A 19415-nucleotide genomic window follows, 5' to 3' on the forward strand; every position below is an offset into this window, starting at 1 on the left:
CCCTTTACTTTTCCTATTTTGGACATAATCTATGCTCGTGCCAAATTTCATGCTTCTACGACATCGGGAAGTTGGAGAATTAGTAGCGAGTCAGTGAGTGGGTCAGTGAGGGCTTTCGTATTTATATATAGACTAGCTGATATACCCGGCTTCGCCCATGTTAATTTTGTACTGGTGTTTATTTGGTGTTCACACAGAAAATCTTATGAAGTCGTGGTTACTTTAGAGATACCAAGGAAAAAAATATGTTCACCAGATAGAGTAGAGATTTTCCTCAGACTGTATGTAAAAATTTCCCTCCACAGAATGTCCACCTCTCACACGCTGCTCATAACACACAGATCAGATAGATTCTCCTATAGGTAGATAGGAGAGAGATTTATCTCAGACTGTATGTGAAAATGCCACTACACAGAATATCCACCTCACACGCTGCTCATAACACACAGATCAGATAGGAGAGAGATTTATCTCAGAATGTATGTGAAAATGCCACTACACAGAATGTCGTCCAATTCAAATAGAGCGCCTGCAGCACAAACAGAATACCCTTGCTTAAGGGGAGGTTCTCACTGCACAGCCACTTCAGGGAGATGGATTCTAATCCTCCACTTGTCACAGCACAAAATCCTATACGAATGGCAGCAGACACACTTAGGTGCAGTAAAACAGGTTCTTTCTCTTTATTCCATCCTCAGCAACGTTTTGGCCGTTACAAACAGCCTTTGTCAAGCATGTTACAATCTGATACAACCCCCCTTAAATAGTTTAAAACATGGATACTACAGACATATCATTGGTCATCAAAAACGTTTTTGATGACCAATGATATGTCTGTAGTATCCATGTTTTAAACTATTTAAGGGGGGTTGTATCAGATTGTAACATGCTTGACAAAGGCTGTTTGTAACGGCCGAAACGTTGCGTGTATTTTACTGAGGATGGAATAAAGAGAAAGAACCTGTTTTACTGCACCTACGTGTGTCTGCTGCCATTCGTATAGGATTTTGTACTACACAGAATGTGCCACCTCACAAACTCTCCTCATTTTTACCCTGAAAGGTAACGCCCCAATTTTATTCAAATTTCCTACCCAGACTGAAGGTTGCAGCCCCTTGCTATACTTAAAGGCATACTCCATCCCAGCAGTCCACGTCCACTTCCTTTTGTACTTAACACCCTTTCAATACATATGACAGTCAGTTTTATTCCTGTCAGTATATACTCATATTTCTAAATGCGTTTTGTTTTGCTGAGAAGATAACTGTCTCATATATTGCGGGGTACAGATATGTTATTAGTTACATAACATAGGAATGGTCGTGCCAAATTTCAAGTTTGTGCAGTACAGATGTGTTTTATTAGTTACTTTACATAGGGGGTCACTTACTTTTATGCATAGGAATGAATAATCAAGTTGCAACCCTTTAAATTTTCAATATTTAGTACGCAAAGAATGGTCATGGCAAATTTGGCGAGTCAGTTAGTAAGTCAGTGAGGGCTTTCGTCTTTATATATATAGATTAAAACCTCAAGGACCTTCCCTTATTTTCCCCATTTTCGTTTTTTCTTCCCACCTTTTAAAAAATCATAACTTTTATTCGTTTATTGATGTCGCTGTACGAGGGCTTGTTTTTTGCAAGACGAGTTGTATTTTTCAACGGCGATTACTCCCAAACCAAATTTATAGTTTTTGCTGTACTTTTTCCTAATATTTACGAAAAATTATTTTCTGTCTCCATCTTCTGAGCACAATAACTTTTTTTTCCCATCGTCGTAGTTGTGAGAGGGCTCATTTTTTGCGGTACGTCCTGTATTTTCCATTGGTACTATTCTGGAATACATATGACTTCCTGATCACTTTTTAAAATTTTTTTCTTGGAGACATGGTGACTTAAAAAAGCGCATTTCTAGCGTTAATTTTTTTTATGACGACGTTGACCGTGCATGGTAAACAGGGGACAACAACTTGCGATGCTTTGATCGCACCTGCAATATGATGTAATGCCATAGCATTACATCATACTGCAATTGGGCAGGCATTCTATCAAGCCACCCCATGGTCATGGCTTGCTAGGCATTCTGCATGACAGCCCTGGGGCCTTGAGGCCCCCAGCTGCCATGACACCCGCACAGCTTCCTGCGTTCTTATCGCAGGGGGCCATACGGAACTCCGAACATCAGCAAGTTATTTAAATGCCGCTGTCAGAATTGCCAGTGGCATTTAAAGGGTTAACAGCTCCAATGAGCTGCTTATTAGAGCTATTGCCCTCAGGTGTTGGCCGTGAGAAACAGCCAGGAACGGCAATGCATGGAGGGAGATCACCACACGATCTATCTCGAGACACACCGTGCCGTTAAGGGGTTAATAAACGCTAGTGTGAGTAATGTATGTGAATTGCTGCAATGCAATACAGAATACACAATTCAAATAGCTTTGTGTGAATGAGTCCTTAAACTGCTCACTGCTATGTGAGGAGGAGCGCAGGTCACCTTTCTAGTAATGAAAGGATTACAGGCTGCAACTCCCAGCATTCACCAGTAGGAGCCGCACAAGAGTGTCCAGGAAGCTATCAGCACACTTCCTGCAGAGCAGGCGGCGGAGGGACGTGCAGCGTGCTCTCGCCTGCTGACAGTGAGAGATATGGGCGCGAACATACTCAGAGCGTTCCGGAACCTCAACGTGGAGAGCCGAGCGCACCAGCTGATCGGGAAGGACAAGCCCAGCGCGGCACCAATGTACCCGGGCGTCAGGGAAGCCATACAGACCACGACGTCCAGTAAGGCTGTAGCAATTGATGTGCTTGACCTTCCCCTGTCATTGACGCTAGGGGGCACTGCACGGTGGAAGTGACGGCTGAGCATTTTATTCACAACATCTGATGCGTTCCAACTACCGGAAGTAGCGGTCCTGTAAGAGTGCATGCTGGGAGATGTAGTCCGTGTGTGAATGGGGGTTATCTACTGTGAATGGGTGCTGGATGTGAGTGGTCTCTGCTCGAATGAATGGAGTTCACTTCCACAACTATTTATTTATGTGGAGATTGGCCTTGAGCAGCTGCATCTCAGTCCACAGGCTGGCTCACACCGCTCATACGCAATTACGTTACAGTGGACTCTCATGCACATATTTGTGCAGCACAATAGAGCATGCTGTGTTCCCTGCACTCCAATCTTACACAATGCAGACATGCAAATCTGATTGAACTGCTTCATGCAGTATAATTGATTGGGAATTATGGCGTATGACATTGGCGTACAGTGCGCATGTAATACGTGGTAATCGTACGCTCGTGTGAGCCCGGCCTGAGGGCACATGCATGTGGAATAAGATGTTGCATCTGAGCTCCTGGGGACAGCGCACGGACATCCCGCCCATGTACTCTTGTTCAATAATCGGACAAAAAATAGGACACGCTGTAATGTTTTTTGTTTTTTTTTTGCTCGGACTATTTGAGCAAAAGAAGCGAAGTCCCTGTGAATTTTTGGCCTGAATTCGGACAGTCAGTGTGCGTATATCCTAAACCGGAGAGGATCGCTCCTCCGCCCTGCGGGTTCTCCGACTGCTGGATGCCGCATCTCACTTCTGATTGTCTCATGTCTTAGAAAATAGTTCTGTGATAAAAGCCCATTTATGCAACAAAAAGATAAGGCAAAAGGCCCGACGCTGCGAGCAGCGGACCGCAGGAACTCTGCGTCACACGTCCTGAGGCTCGCTGGATTTGTTCCGCATCCAGTTTTGCGTAGGTGGCGTGGTAAATCATAAGGCTAGTCTGTGGATTGTCATCACAAGCAACTGAAGGCTAGACATAAAAACTGGACATTTTTTTTTAAACTGTAAATATGAATTGGAGCCCTTTGACGCGGGTGACTGTTGGGCACTTCTATGTCCTACAGCCGTCCCAGTGATAATCACTCCCATGCTTTCACACAGGAGTGCTGATCGCTCGGGGAATGGAGGCTGGGCCAGCCGGAGATGGTTGCAGACGTTCATAGATGTAGGACTGCTTGTTTGATTTTTATGCCTGCAGAAACTGAATGACGAACTGATTATCATTTGTGGTTCAGTTGCTGCCGACACTTATGGCCAATGTCCACAGGCGGATTTGATTTGTGGAACCAGCGTGGGGCACCCACAAATGAAGCCACCCATAGGGATGCATTAGCATCTGCAAAAATATTTTAAGCACGCGGATGTGATTTTCTTAGGTTCGCCAGGACTGCCCTATAGTGACAATAGTCGCTAACAGAGTTGATCAGGGTCTGCTAGTAACATTGAGGGGTGGTATTGTATCCTGACGCCACCAGGAATTCCTGGTGGAGCACAAGATTGACAGGGGGGTGATGCCCCCCCCCACCCCCCCCCCCCCCCCCCCCCCATAGCTGATTGGCTGCACAGGGCCTGCAAGAGCACTAAAGAGTAATAGAAAAGGCATACAGCGGCCGTTGCAGCCGCGCACCCCCAGGAGCAAGTGGCTTCCCTGTTGCTGCCGGCCCAGAAGTCAGAATCCCCTCACCCCCTCACTGTTTTACTGCTTTGTGCTGTTGGCAGCAGGGAGGCCAAACCCAAGTGACAGCGCTTTACTTGGAGCGGCTGTGATGGAGTACTGATGCGGCTGGCGCAACGAAGCCCTGAAGCGGGGATGGTTGCGGGGGGGGGGGGGGGGGGTGTTGGTGTCTTTGCTGAAATGGCGGCCGGGATGGAACAGACACGCTGCAGCGTCTGCATAGATTTGTCCCAGCGCTGCAGCCTTAGCCTGAGGGTTACTATAGTTGTTGGCCTTACATTATTAACTGTAAATGCTGCCATGTTACACCCACTGGGACAAATCTATCCACACTGTGCTGCTAGGACCTTTGTGCCTTGTCCCTTTCGGGAGCTGGGAGGTGTGAGAGCGGCGTTCCTCCTGTCAAACCTCTAGCTTCCGGTGGCGTCAAGGTACAATAATACCAACGGGGCACACGGTCGTGTCTTCAAACTCTTCTGCTTTCCCTTTTTAGTACATAGTGCTCATTGAGCGCTATGTAGCTAGGAAAGGAGAAGGTTAAAAACGCTTCTCCCTTCTCTGGGTTCTCTGCTGTGTCTGACAGCCCAGAGCTTGACCTGCTCCTGCTTGAATTCAGCTTCTATTTACCTTGCTTGGTCCTTAAGGGCTTAAAGAAATGTTTTGTGTGTATGCCTTTACATCACGCAGTTTCCAGACTTTCCATAGACAATTGAAGCTGGGTTATGACCATCTGTTCATCTTGCATGGAATGCTGCAACCAGTGCTGTAGTAGACAGGGGAATAGGTCAATGCCACTTATTGCTTGGTGATATTTGCCTTTTTCCTAACTTTATTTTATTGTGATGAGTCGGATTGAGGGGAATCAACAAACCCCTTATTTGGTCTCTATGACTGAATTGATGGATATTTCAGATTGCTATTACATGCCAGTGTTTCTTCCCTGTAAAATGCAGATGGAGACGTGCTGATTGCAGCCGGCACCTGGCTTGTCCCATTGCTTGGTCAGGTTGGCTGATGTACACGAGCACTGGCTCATTTGGAATTGTGTGCACAGGTTGCAGGTTACTTTATTATATGCCTTTGATGCTTTATTTTTTTCTTTTTAGCTCACCCTGACATCCAGGATAAAATTTACAGAAAAGATGATCAACTTTTATCACGGTTGAAAGACGTGTATGTTGACTCCACAGATCCGTCACCCCAGGTAAATGTTGGCAGTTTTTCTGTGATAGAAAGCAATGTAATTTAAATGTTGCCCACCTAATGGATCTTTGATTTCTGTGCATAATTGTATTGTCGCTTCTGATTAGCAGCATTGCCTGATCTTGAACCAGGGCATATTTCATTATGATGGACAATCTGGTGCTTAAGTAATGCTCCCCCAATTGGGATCGATGTAAGAACAGCCAACCATGGTCATTAATGCTATGGCTTTGGCTTATATTTCCAGTCATGTTACGAGATTTGTTTAACCCCTTCCTGCTATAGGATGTACATTTATGAGCTGCAGCGTCGGGGTGTGTTTTAAAGAGACTACAGCCGTTAACCCTTTAAATGCCGCAGTCAATTCTAATGAGATTGCAGTGAGCTATGCGGGTGTCATGGCAGCCTGAGGCCTTCTGAAAGGGTGGCTTCATAGGCTTCCTGCTTGATAGCAGTATGATGTAATGAGATGGCATTACATCATACTGCAGGAGCAATCAAGGCATCGGATATTGTCCCCTCTAGGGACCAAAAAAAAAGCAAAGTTATTGATTTTTTTTTTTTAATAAAATAATTTTAAAAAAAACTTTTGCCGTATTTACAATAAAAGAATCAAATTAATAAAACAAATACATATTTGGTATCTCTGCGTCCGTATAAAAGTCCGATCTATCAAAGTAACGCATCATTTACCCCACTCGGTGAACGTCGTCTGAAAAAAAAAAAAAAATCAAGAACGCCCGAAATGCGCTTTTTTTTGGTCACACTGTCTCCACTCCCCTCCGGTGTTGGCGTCCCCGTCTCCATGGCGTCGACCGAAGCCTTCTTCTGCCTGGATTAGACGCGCTTGCGCAGTCTGCTTCTTCTGTCCCGCTGAAGGGGCCGTTCCGGCGTGCTCGCGCCGCACAGGTCTTCTGCGCATGCGCAGAAGACCTCTGCGGCGTGAGCACGCCGGAGCGGGACAGAAGAGGGCAGACTGCGCAAGCGCGTCTAATCCAGGCAGAAGAAGGCTTCGGTCGGCGCCATGGAGACTGGGACGCCGACACCGGAGGGGGTAAGTCTATAACTTCTGTATGGCCAATATTTAATGCACGATGTATATTACAAAGTGCATTAATATGGCCATACAGAAGTGCATAACCCCACTTGCTTTCGCGGGACAACCCCTTTAATGCTGCCTTCCAATAAGTGGCAGCCTACAGGTGTTCCATCTCTCCTTAAGGAGTAATTTAAACTTTATATGGGTAAGAGACCATGGAGGTTTAAGGTGGAGTAAGGCCACCTTGGGTTCTTTGTGTATAATAACGCCAAACAAGTCTTGTAGGCTACAAATCCGGCTCCAAAACCTGGCAGAAGAATTGACCTTAGTTATAATGGCCCACGAGTTATAAGTACATCAAGTAAATGGCCCACTAGGATGATGCGTTGACCTGTGGCATGACTGACTTCTTTAGAGCAGATAAATGTCAGTTTTTTTTTCCAAAGGGCCACCAATACCTCTCCTCTTGTCTGGTGCGCAGATTTTGAAATTGGTGGAAAAGTGTCATACAATGGGGGAAAAAAAGGATTTAGTCAGATACCAATTGTACAAGTTCTCCCATTTTAAAAGATGAGGCCTGTAATTGACATCCTAGGTAGACCCAAACTATGAGAGAACACATCCAGAAAATCATATTCTGATTTTTTTTTTTTTTTTTTTTTTTAACAGATTTATTTGCAAATTATGGTGGAAAATAAGTATTTGGTCAATAACAAAAGTTCCCCTCAATACTTTGTTATATATCCTTTATTGGCAATGACAGAGGTCAAACGTTTTCTGTAAGTCCTCACAAGGTTAGCACACACTGTGGCTGGTATGTTGGCCCATTCCTCCATGCAGATCTCCTCAAGAGCAGTGATGTTTTGGGGCTGTCGCTGGGCAACTCCCTCCAAAGGTTTCCTATAGGGTTGAGATCTGGAGACTGGCTAGGCAACTCCAGGACCTTGAAATGCTTCTTACAAAGCCATTCCTTCGTTGCCCTGGCGTTATGCTTGGGATCATTGTCATGCTGAAAGACCCAGCCACGTTTCATCTTCAGTGCCCTTGCTAATGGAAGGAGATTTGCACTCAAAATCTCACGATTCGTGGCCCCATTCATTCTTTCATGTATACGGATCAGTCGTCCTGGTCCCTTTGCAGAGAAACAGCCCCAAAGCATGATGTTGCCACCCCCATGCTTCACAGGACGTGTGGTGTTCTTTGGATGCGACTCTGCATTCTTTCACCTCCAAACACGACGAGTTGTGTTTCTGCCAAACGGTTCTACTTTAGTTTCATCTGACCATATGACATTCTCCCAATACTGTTCTGGATCATCAAAATGCTCTCTAGCAAACTTTAGTCGGCCCCGGACATATACTGGCTTAAGCAGGGGGACACGTCTGGCACTGCAGGATCTGATTCCCTGGCAGCGTAGTGTGTTACTGATGGTAGCCTTTGTTACGTTGGTCCCAGCTCTCTGCAGGTCATTGGGTTCCCCCGTGTGGTTCTGGGATTTTTGCTCACCGTTCTTGTGATCATTTTGACCCCACAGGGTGAGATCTTGCGTGGAGCCCCAGATCGAGGGAGATTATCAGTGGTCTTGTTTCTCTTCCATTTTCTAATTATTGCTCCCACAGTTGATTTCTTCACACGAAACTGCTTGCCTATTGCAGATTCTGTCTTCCCAGTCTGGTGCAGGGCTGCAATTATGTTTCTGGTGTCCATCGACAGCTAAACAGTCGCTATAAGCGCTCTGTAATCCAAAGCCATACATATTATATATAAAAATGCCCGAAACAAAATGAGGAACCCTTTCCTATACTTTAATTTTAGTGTAACTAGAAAATTTTTTTTTAGCTTTTTACCCCCAATAAACGGAAACAAATATAAAAAAAAAAAGTCAGTGAAAAAGATATTAAAAAGAATACCCCTGTAAAATGCAGCAAAATTTTGAAAGCTAAAGGAAAAAATAAAATAGGGCAGTAAGACCACCACATCGGTAAAATCCCTAAAAAGTGTCTGGTCCTTAAGGTACAAAACAGCCTGGGCCTTAAGGGGTTAATAGTTACATATAGGGACATGTTTTTTATTTTTTAGAAAAAAAAACAAGTCCTTTTGCAATAGAAAAGGTTAAATTGTGTTTTAGGTTTCATAAAAACATTTAAAAGCTGACAAAATATACAGCAGCTATAAGTCAGCAGGGGAAAAAAATACGAGTGGCTTTTTGTCCAAAAGCATTGTACTAATTGACAATTTACTTACTTAAAGGGGTTGTCCCGCGCCGAAACGTTTTTTGTTTTTTTTTCAACTTACCTGCTGAAGATGGCCGCCGGGATCTTCTCCCTCGGTGGACCGCAGGGCTTCTGTGCGGTCCATTGCCGATTCCAGCTTCCTGATTGGCTGGAATCGGCACGTGACGGGGCGGAGCTACCAGGAGCCGGTCTCCGGCACGAGCGGCCCCATTGAGAAAACAAGAAGACCGGACTGCGCAAGCGCGTCTAATCCGGCGATTAGACGCTGAAAATTAGACGGCTCCATGGAAACGAGGACGCTAGCAACGGAGCAGGTAAGTGAAAAACTTCTGATAACTTCTGTATGGCTCATAATTAATGCACAATGTACATTACAAAGTGCATTAATATGGCCATACAGAAGTGTATAGACCCACTTGCTTTCGCGGGACAACCCCTTTAACCTGAAACAACAAGAATGAAGTAGAGTGACTCGGGAAGCCAATGTGAGAGAAATCCTCAAAGAAAGCATATTGACAACACACAATGACAGCACAGGTGACATTATGTAGCTTTTCAGCTAGTAGATAATTGTAAGGTAGCAACATAATGAAAATGTTATTGGAGGCTAAATATTCACTAAAAAAGAAAATATATACACAGTTTAAATTTGTAAGTAATTGACATCATTTTCTTTAAATTTGCTGTAATAGATCAATGTTATTTTCAGAGACCTTTTCATTAACAGACCATTAAAATGCTGAAAACATAATAAATTGCAGCAGAAGAAAAAAAACCCATCAACTGGCTTTATAGTGCTTGTGGGACCAGGACAATCCTTTTGCAACTGCCCTATTAGGACATCAAGATGTGACAGAGGGGTCCCCAAAGTGGAGACCCGCCAATGAAGAGGGGCTCTGGTAGATCTTTGTAGTTTCCCATGCAGTAGTCTAATAACTTGCTGTGGACCCTGTATTGCCAGCCATAGCTTCCTTCCCTGGTTATAGCTAATCACCTTCTTTACTGTCCATCTTTAGGTGCATTTACAAGGTTATCCCAACAGTTTTTGTTCATTACAGCTCAGCACCTACACGATATCTGCTAATCAACCCCTATATTGAGAACACTGATTACATCTTTACCTCCATTCTTCATCCCTATAGGACATTTTTCAACCATTTATGGCTCATGTCCACAGCTGTTCAGACACCTGATATGCAGTGAATGGAGTCAATGGACTTTCATTGATCCATGCACATCGGCGTGTAGACACTGCATGCAGATACACAAGAGAGTCCTATACACTTGTTTGGCCTGCGTATGATATGTTGTCCATACGCAATACATTGGGGGCATTGCCGCACTGTGCATGTCGTGGCAGTGCCATAAGCAGCCATACCCGGTCTCTGTCGGCGTAGCGTATGGCTGCAAAATGTGTCAACGTTTTACGCATACGCCCTTACAGTCAAACACAATCCTCTATTTCCATATACAGCAACATACCCAACCCGTGTGCCGGAGGCGACTCCCACTTGTTTCTACTCTTTGACCTTTCGGTAGCTCACTTCATATGGCCTTATTTTGAGACACTGATCCTTAGTTTAGCACATTTTTGCTATTCAGCCCATTGACAACCCCTTTCCCATTTTGTCTCGGGAGATTCTCTACCCAACCCATACAAGCTAACTTTCGCTCAAACCCTCCTCAATATTGGTAATTGTTTCCCATAATGTATAGGGCTTCAGTTAAAATGCTAAAAAATCCAAGCCATTCACTATTATAGCACACTGATATACTTTGTTTACAGGATTTTCCCTAATCTCTTGTTCCAAATATACACTGGGGGAAAAAAAGTATTTAGTCAGTAGAGATGAGCGAGCACCAAAATGCTCGGGTGCTCGTTACTCGAGACGAACTTTTCGCGATGCTCGAGGGTTCGTTTCGAGTAACGAACCCCATTGAAGTCAATGGGCGACTCGAGCATTTTTGTATATCGCCGATGCTCGCTAAGGTTTTCATTTGTGAAAATCTGGGCAATTCAAGAAAGTGATGGGAACGACACAGCAACGGATAGGGCAGGCGAGGGGCTACATGTTGGGCTGCATCTCAAGTTCCCAGGTCCCACTATTAAGCCACAATAGCGGCAAGAGTGCCCCCCCCCCCCCTCCCAACAATTTTTACTTCTGAAAAACCCTCATTAGCAAGGCATACCTTAGCTAAGCACCACACTACCTCCAACAAAGCACAATCACTGCCTGCATGACACTCCGCTGCCACTTCTCCTGGGTTACATGCTGCCCAACCCCCCCCCCCCCCCCCCCGCACGACCCAGTATCCACAGCGCACACCAAAGTGTCCCTGCGCAGCCTTCAGCTGCCCTCATGCCACACGCTGGCCTCATAGCCACACCACCCTCATGTCTATTTATAAGTGCGTCTGCCATGAGGAGGAACCGCAGGCACACACTGCAGAGGGTTGGCACGGCCAGGCAGCGACCCTCTTTAAAAGGGGCGGGGCGATAGCCCATAATGCTGTACAGAAGCAATGAGAAATCCAATCCTGTGCTACCTCCATCAGGAGCTGCACACGTGGGCATAGCAATGGGGAACCCATGTGCCACACACTATTCATTCTGTCAAGGTGTCTGCATGCCCCAGTCAGACCGGGGTTTTTTTATAAATAGTCACAGGCAGGTACAACTCCGCAATGGGAATTCCGTGTGCACCCACAGCATGGGTGGCTCCCAGGAACCCACCGGCTGTACATAAATGTATCCCATTGCAGTGCCCATCACAGCTGAGGTAACGTCCGATTAAATGCAGGTGGTCTTCGGCCCACACTGCATGCCCCAGTCTGACCGGGGTTTTTAATACATAGACACTGGCAGGTACAAATCCCTAATGTGAAGTCCCTGTGGACACACAGCATGGGTGGCTCCCTGGAACCCACCGGCGGTACATAAATATATCCCATTGCATTGCCCATCACAGCTGAGGTAACGTCAGGTTTAATGCAGGTGGGCTTCGGCCCACACTGCATGCCCCAGTCTGACTGGGGTTCTTTAGAAGTGGACACATGTAGTTACAACTCCCTGTGGACCGACAGCATGGGTGGGTCCCAGGAAGCCACCGTCGGGTACATAAATATATCCCATTGCATTGCCCAGCACAGCTGAGGTAACGTTAGCTTTAATGCAGGTGGGCTAAAAATTAGTAGGATTACACTGTAGGCGAGGGCCCAAAAAATTGGTGTACCAACAGTACTAATGTACTTCAGAAAAATTGCCCATGCCCAACCAAGAGGGCGGGTGAATCCCATTAATCGCTTTGGTTAATGTGGCTTAATTTGTAACTAGGCCTGGAGGCAGCCCAGTTAAAATAAAAATTGGTTCAGGTGCAAGTTTCAACGCTTTATTGAATTGAGAATTGAAACGTATAAACATTGTTTACAAAAGTTATATGACTGAGCCTTGTGGGCCTAAGACACCCAGTAGTTGTAGGGGGCAGAGGCATCACAGAGGACGGTCGTGCGATCGGCTACGTACTCCCTCACCATCCTTTTACAGTGCTCCCGCCGACTCAGCCTTGACTGGGGAGCGGTGACACAGCCTTGACTGGGGAGCGGTGACACAGCCTTGACTGGGGAGCGGTGACACAGCCTTGACTGGGGAGCGGTGACACAGCCTTGACTGGGGAGCGGTGACACAGCCTTGACTGGGGAGCGGTGACACAGCCTTGACTGGGGAGCGGTGACACAGCCTTGACTGGGGAGCCATAAAGCTGTCAAAGGCCTTGGACAGTGTTCCCCTGCCTGTGCTGTACATGCTGCCTGATCTCCGCGCCTCCCCTTTTTTTTCAAATTATGGTGGAAAATAAGCATTTGGTCAGCTACAAACAAGCAAGATTTCTGGGTCTCACAGACCTGTAACTTCTTCTTTAAGAGGCTCATCTGTCCTCCACTCATTACCTGTAGTAATGGCACCTGTTTGAACTTGTTATCACTCTAAAAGACACCTGTCCACAACCTCAAGCAGTCACACTCCAAACTCCACTATGGTGAAGACCAAAGACGTTTGGTGGTATTGCCTTACTTGGAGCCAGTGCTAACATATAGCCAAGTTTGGCACTAATTGTATTGATACTATGTAACTCTAAGTAGGCAAAATATGGAAGGCACTCTGGGTGCTGCTTGGCAATTTGTAAGGGTGGCTTTACATCTACCCTTGGAGTTCCACTTTTCTACTCCATTTGGGAGCAGGAATGGGGAATCCCCATGGCCGAAGGGTTCCGTTCCGACTATTATGGGATCCATCCGCTTTCGAACCCAGCAGTATGCAGCGCTTTTTCTTCCAGTATTTTGAGCTGGATCTGTGACGGAACCTCCATTCAGAGGTTCTGACGCCGATGTGAAACCATCCTCAGTAATATAAGGTACAGAGGAGGCAACTGGAGCATGGCCACTGAACTGGGCGCCAAGTTTTAAATCTTTTAAAGTATGATCATAATAAAATTGTCCATTTTTGGTATTTACACAGTTTGCCGTTCTAAGTACGCAGGCACTGATTGATCCTGAAGGACTCCTTTAGAAGGGAATTCATTAGCTGTCTCAGTTGATAAAGTGTGAATTAGTGGCATTTATTACAAAGGCAGCATGTGTTGTGAATTTATTCCAAGTTTATTTAATTTTTTTTTTTCTCTGTTCCTTTTTTGTTAATTAGGTAAAAGCAGAAGTCCCTTTACCTAAGCAAGAGGATTGGAGGCTTCCAAAGCATATGATGATGAATGGGTCTTTTGGAATTGCAGTGGACAACATTCCTAAGGGAAATATTTCTGTTGTTGAGGCATTGACCATTCTGAGCAATTACAAACAGTCTCCAAAAACATGGACAGCAGAGAAGCTAGCTGCTGAATACAGTCTAGACATAAAGGACACTAAGGCCATGTTGGAATTTTTCACACCTTTTGATATAAAAATCATTACATCAAACGATCAAGAGAAAATTGATGAAAAATAGGACTACAATAAAACTATGGAGGATGGCGGTGGTATTTGTGCTTTGTTAATGTTCTTTTTATATTAGAATTTTGAAAATTGTATATTAAAAGGAGGTTCTGTCACTGATACGGCTGAAAATACTGGAAGAAAAAAGGGCTGCATTCAGCGCGTTTTCTTTTTTTCTTCCCACCAAAAGATGGAAAGCGGCTGTAGTCAATGAGGTCCGTCCGAGACTGTTCGGTTCTGTCCAGAGACAGAACCGTTTGGCCCTGGGGATTCCCCTTTCCTGCTCCCCAATAGAGAAGGAAAGCAGAATCCCCAATGCAGATCTGAAACCACCCTAATGCTTGCAGGCTATTTGTGAAATGTTACCAAGTAGAGTGGACCATATTTTTGCTTTTGGTGATTGTGATGTCTTTCCTCAAGGGAGTTCAAGGCTGAAGGCAATAATGACCCGTTTAGACCTGCCAATTTGAACGGTGTCAGTTTGCTTGTGCAGCCTGTTGATACAGGCAACATGATCAGTTTTTCTCATGTTGAAATTAAATGAGTCAACGAAAGCGCAGTGAACTATCATTCGTTGTATGATTTACACTGAACGTGTTTTTGTTTGTTTTTCTTTTACCTATAATCATTTCATGCAAAAGGGTCTTAAGGGCTCATGCCCACGGCCGGGTCGGATTCTGACTGCGAAAAATATTGCAGCGGAATCGGACCCTGCGCCCCACAGAGACCCTATACTTGCCTCTCCGGTTCTGCCGCAAGTGTCTCGGCTGGTGAGCCGATGTGCACACACAGTACAACCCATGATGCGCTGATGCTGGCGCGTCATGCGCTGCAATCGAAGCCGTCCGTGCGGTTTACGCACAAATTAGAAAATGCTGAGATTCTCCCACGCGAGCAGACAATTGCAGTTAACATGGCATGTCTATGGACGAACATAGCTGCGGAATTCGCGGCGGGTGGCTTACGGCAAATTCTGCAGTGATAATTCGTCCATGGGCATTGGGCCTAAGTCTGTAGGTTTATAAGATAAAACATATCAAGATGTAATGCAATGACTTACAGTAGTTTATAAAGGAATATTAGAGTTAAAAATATATATAATCATATCACTAAGTAGTTCTTTGTATAGTGATCCAACATATGGTATACATTATCTCTACTTTTTAGAAGATTTCACAATTTAACTCCATGTAAGGCTGCCTTCACACGAGCGTATATAAGCAGCTATTTACATGTGTCTATACGCCGGCCATCTGATAGAATGCATTGAATCCAATGTATTTATTCACATGGCCCAGCGTATATATGCTGCATATATAGGCTCGTGTGAAGGCAGCCTCAGGCTTCATTAACACGAGGGCATATACGGTGTGTTTTTACAGCCGACCGATATACGTGACTATCTGAGGCATTGGTTTCCAATGTATTAGGTTACACGGCGCGTAAAAACATCGCACAGTAAAAAAAATGGAACGTACGTGACCGAAATACAGCATCGGTGAATATATGGTGGGCAAAAAGATAGTTCTGGAACTATCTTTAGACCGATATACGGCGGCGGCCCCTATAGACTCCTATGAGAGCTAGGGGAAAAAGGGAGGGGAGGCATTTTAGCAGCGTACAATGCTGCGACAAGCTTACAGGTGCCTCTATGTAAGCATTTGAAGGCATCCCGAGGATTCATGCCGAAAAGGGGTTTTCCAGGGTGTGACGTATTGTTTCGCTAAAAACTTCACTCACAGTTGTGTGAAGGAACGAGAACCCTGCCAAATGGATCCGTATAATGACTGAACTCAATGGACCTTATTAACTACAATGAGGTCCGTTCAGTTTCTCCTTAGCTGTCCGACATTTTACTGAATACATGCAGCGCTTTTTCCTCTGGTATTTTATGTCGGATCTGCGACAGAATTCCTGAACAGAGGTTCCAGCTCAGATGTGAAAGCGGCCTGAACTGTTTAAAAACTTAATATCGCTGCATTTTTTTTATTTTTAACACTGATAATGTTAAAAACGCATTGTGCAAAAATTGCCGTTTGTGCGATGCGTTTTTAATAGTAGAAAGTCCTATTGACATTTGCTTTAAAAAACACAGCGATATCGTGATTGCAAGTGTGAAGGCACTCTAATGGCGATAAATATTTGTCATTATTTAGAATTGTAGTTTATGTAAAGGTCCTGAAACTCCACTTTTAAATTTTCTATTTAAGGCCCAATGTCCACTTGCACACACGGATTCCACTGCTCAATCCTGTAGAGGAATCTGCGTGCCCGCGGACATGGAGAGCATGCACAGTGCCGCCCCCACCCCCACATTTCCTGCTTTCACGCGGATCCGCGGCCCGTCCACAGTGACAGCCGCAGGAATATTGAGCGTTCTGTGATTTCTTCCCACGTGTGTGTGATTCGCACATCGGGGGGGAAAAAAAAATCACACCTGCATGCTTTTTACTGTCCTGTGGATGCTAATGTATCCCTATGGGCAGCTTGATTTGCGGGTACCCGCAAATCAAATCAGCCTGTGGAGATTGAGCCTAACTGTATATAAAAAATGTTAATGTGGTAAATATTTATGGTGTCCCTCGTCATTAGTGCATTGTATGAGCTCAAATAATTGTGCTTAACATTTATTGTGGAGTTTAATTGGAAAGTCTTCTGAAGAGTATTCATATACTTAAAAGCGTATTCCTGTCTTATAGTATTGTAGCATATCGTTACGATATGCTATAATTTGATAATCAATGGAGGTCTGACTTTCAGAGACCTTTTTGCTGATCGCAAGGACAACTGGATCAGGAGTGTCACTGTGCAGGGGCCGCCTAAGAAGGATCATTGCACTTAACTGGCACTGCTGTTCCTTATTTTCAGGACTGGTAGTCAGACCTGCAACATCCAGTAATTTAAGGGATATCCTAGTGATCTTATAAGATGAGAGTACCCTTTAAGTCCACAGCAAAGAATTGCGTGATGTCATCTCTTTTTTTGTAAAGGAACACTGTTTAAAAATGTAAACACAAATACAAGCCTCCTTTTCCCTTTTTTTTTTTAACTTGTTTTAAGTTGTAATTTACAGGATGAAAAACAGTCTGCTACACTTAGGCTTCATTCACACGAGCGTATAAACAGCGATGTTTGTACACCTGGCTGATATACGCGACTATCTGAGGAATTGGTTTTCAATGCATTCGTTTACACGGCCAAATATATGGCGTGTAAATATGTTGGACTGTCAAAAATGGACCATACATGATTGAAATACAGTCGGCGCCCTGGTTATCTCTGACATCCATTTACTTAAGAGGTTATTCCACAACACACTTTACTCCCAAAAGTTCTGAAATGTTCATAGGAAGTGTCTAAAGTGTATAGCTTGCATACAGAAATAGATTAAATCTAAATTATTTTTTTGTTACTTTCTTGTTTCCCCATCTGTGTTGTATCAAACATCAGAAGAAGGCACAAAGTGCTAGTACTAGCTAGGCCAATCCCCATACTACTTTGTGTGCTCTCCTTCATTAGCCCACCCCCGTTTTCAGTATCACTGACTTCAGGGTTAACCCCTCAACGACCGTATCTATGCCTATTTATAGTGGTCGTTAAGGGGCCTTATTCTAATGCATGCGAGTTTTTACGGCACTGCATCAGAAGCCAAGCATGGATCTCCATGCAATGGGGAGCAGGGGCTCAACTGACTGGTGACAGACCAGCACCCGCTCTAACAGTTGGTACTAGACAAACTCATCCCCCACTGTTTAACTATTTTACATCTCACTGTCCCTGTATCATGTAAAGGCCTGACAGAGGGAAGGGCTCCCTCTATCACCCACTGTAACTCAATGGAACCTGGAGGCTTAAAGATTGCCTCCCAGGTCTGCCATTTACGGTGGCCTAAAGGCTAAGCCACATAGACCCATATAATACAGTGCTAAACAGAAGTATAGCAGTGTATTATACCAACTATCAAATATAGTAACGTTCATGTCTAGTATTGGGATAAATGAAAAAAAAACACAAAATAAAATGCCACAAATTTGGTATTGCTACATTCACAATGACCTATGTAAAAAAAAAAAAAGTAGAATAGAAAGAGATTGTAAAGTCATACAGATGATTAAACAGTACCAATGCAACTCTACACACAAAAAAACCCTCACACAGCAACTTTGATGGTAAAAATAGAATGCGGCAATAAAGAAAAGTGTGAAGAAGTAGCAAAGGAAAAAAGCTATATAAATTTGGTATCAATATAACATATTACTTTCACCCACAGTGCAGGGCCTGAAAAAAAAAAATAACAAAATGCCGGAATTGCAGATTTTCTTAAACCTTACTTCTAAAAAAAATTGAATGAAAATTGATTTAAAAAAAAAATAGATCAATGAAGACTAGGGGCCATCGTGCAAGCTCTCCTTGAGCTGTGGCAGTAGAAAAATAAGAAGGTTATGGCTTTGGGAATGCAGCAACGCAAAAGCAAATCTTTAAAGAGTACCTGCAGTTTTGTCAAACTTTTTTGTCATTTTCAAAACCATTCCATTTGGTTAAATTATTACATTACTATAAGGAATAATGCTATTTGTACTTTGCTTTATGGAACAACACATTTAAGTTGTGTTCTTTTAATTAAACCTCTGGCTTCCCCCACTCCCATGTTTCATCTGGGGTGTTGAATGCATAGTTTGAAGGGCCCCTGTTTTTCTGGCAGATCTTGGCAAAACTGTTTGTTTCACGCGCTTGTAAAAGCTCTTGCAGAAAAATAGACATGTGACATGAAGCATTACCACCGTGTAGCTGAATTGTTAAAGGGGTTGTCCCGCGCCGAAACGGGATTTTTTTTTTTTTCAATAGCCCCCCCCGTTCGGCGCGAGACAAACCCGATGCATGTGTTGAAAAAAAAAAAACGGATAGTACTTACCCGAATCCCCGCGCTCCGGTGACTTCTTACTTACCTTGCGAAGATGGCCGCCGGGATCTTCACCCTCGGTGGACCGCAGGTCTTCTGTGCGGTCCATTGCCGATTCCAGCCTCCTGATTGGCTGGAATCGGCACACGTGACGGGGCGGAGCTACGAGGAGCAGCTCTCCAGCACGACCAGCCCCATTCAACACGGAAAAGACCGGACTGCGCAAGCGCGTCTAATCGGGCGATTAGACGCTGAAAATTAGATGGCACCATGGAGACGGGGACGCTAGCAACGGAACAGGTAAGTGAATAACTTCTGTATGCCTCATATTTAATGCACGATGTATATTACAAAGTGCATTAATATGGCCATACAGAAGTGTATACCCCAACTTTGTTTCGCGGGACAACCCCTTTAAGCCAAGCACAGGCATGAGTTTAATTTACAGATAGAAATTGACATTAGGCTATTGCTCATATAATTCCATTGAAGGCAGTTACTGATAAGGCGCTGTTAAAATCACTTTTGGTATATATTTCAGGAAAAGCTGC

General features: G+C 44.4%; 1 protein-coding gene across 1 annotated transcript; it reads left to right on the plus strand.

Moving 5' to 3' along the window:
* Window positions 1-2569: 2569 nt before the first annotated feature.
* NDUFAF4 (NADH:ubiquinone oxidoreductase complex assembly factor 4) lies at window positions 2570-15929 on the plus strand. The gene is made up of 3 exons (XM_066608211.1): window positions 2570-2780; window positions 5615-5712; window positions 13681-15929. Exons 1-3 carry the CDS (start codon window positions 2645-2647, stop codon window positions 13975-13977), a joined length of 531 nt encoding a protein of 176 aa, XP_066464308.1. The 5' UTR covers window positions 2570-2644; the 3' UTR covers window positions 13978-15929.
* The last annotated feature ends 3486 nt before the right edge of the window (window positions 15930-19415 follow it).

The sequence above is a fragment of the Eleutherodactylus coqui genome, chromosome 1 (genome assembly GCF_035609145.1).
Source record: "Eleutherodactylus coqui strain aEleCoq1 chromosome 1, aEleCoq1.hap1, whole genome shotgun sequence".
NCBI lineage: Eukaryota > Metazoa > Chordata > Amphibia > Anura > Eleutherodactylidae > Eleutherodactylus > Eleutherodactylus coqui.

What these genes read in the sequence shown, in the direction of transcription:
- NDUFAF4 (XM_066608211.1), top strand. Translation starts at nt 2,645, where the DNA reads ATGGGCGCGAACATACTCAGAGCGTTCCGGAACCTCAACGTGGAGAGC. An exon ending in CATACAGACCACGACGTCCA is followed by an intron (nt 2,781 to 5,614) that starts GTAAGGCTGTAG and finishes TTTTCTTTTTAG; the next exon opens with CTCACCCTGACATCCAGGAT. An exon ending in CCACAGATCCGTCACCCCAG is followed by an intron (nt 5,713 to 13,680) that starts GTAAATGTTGGC and finishes TTTGTTAATTAG; the next exon opens with GTAAAAGCAGAAGTCCCTTT.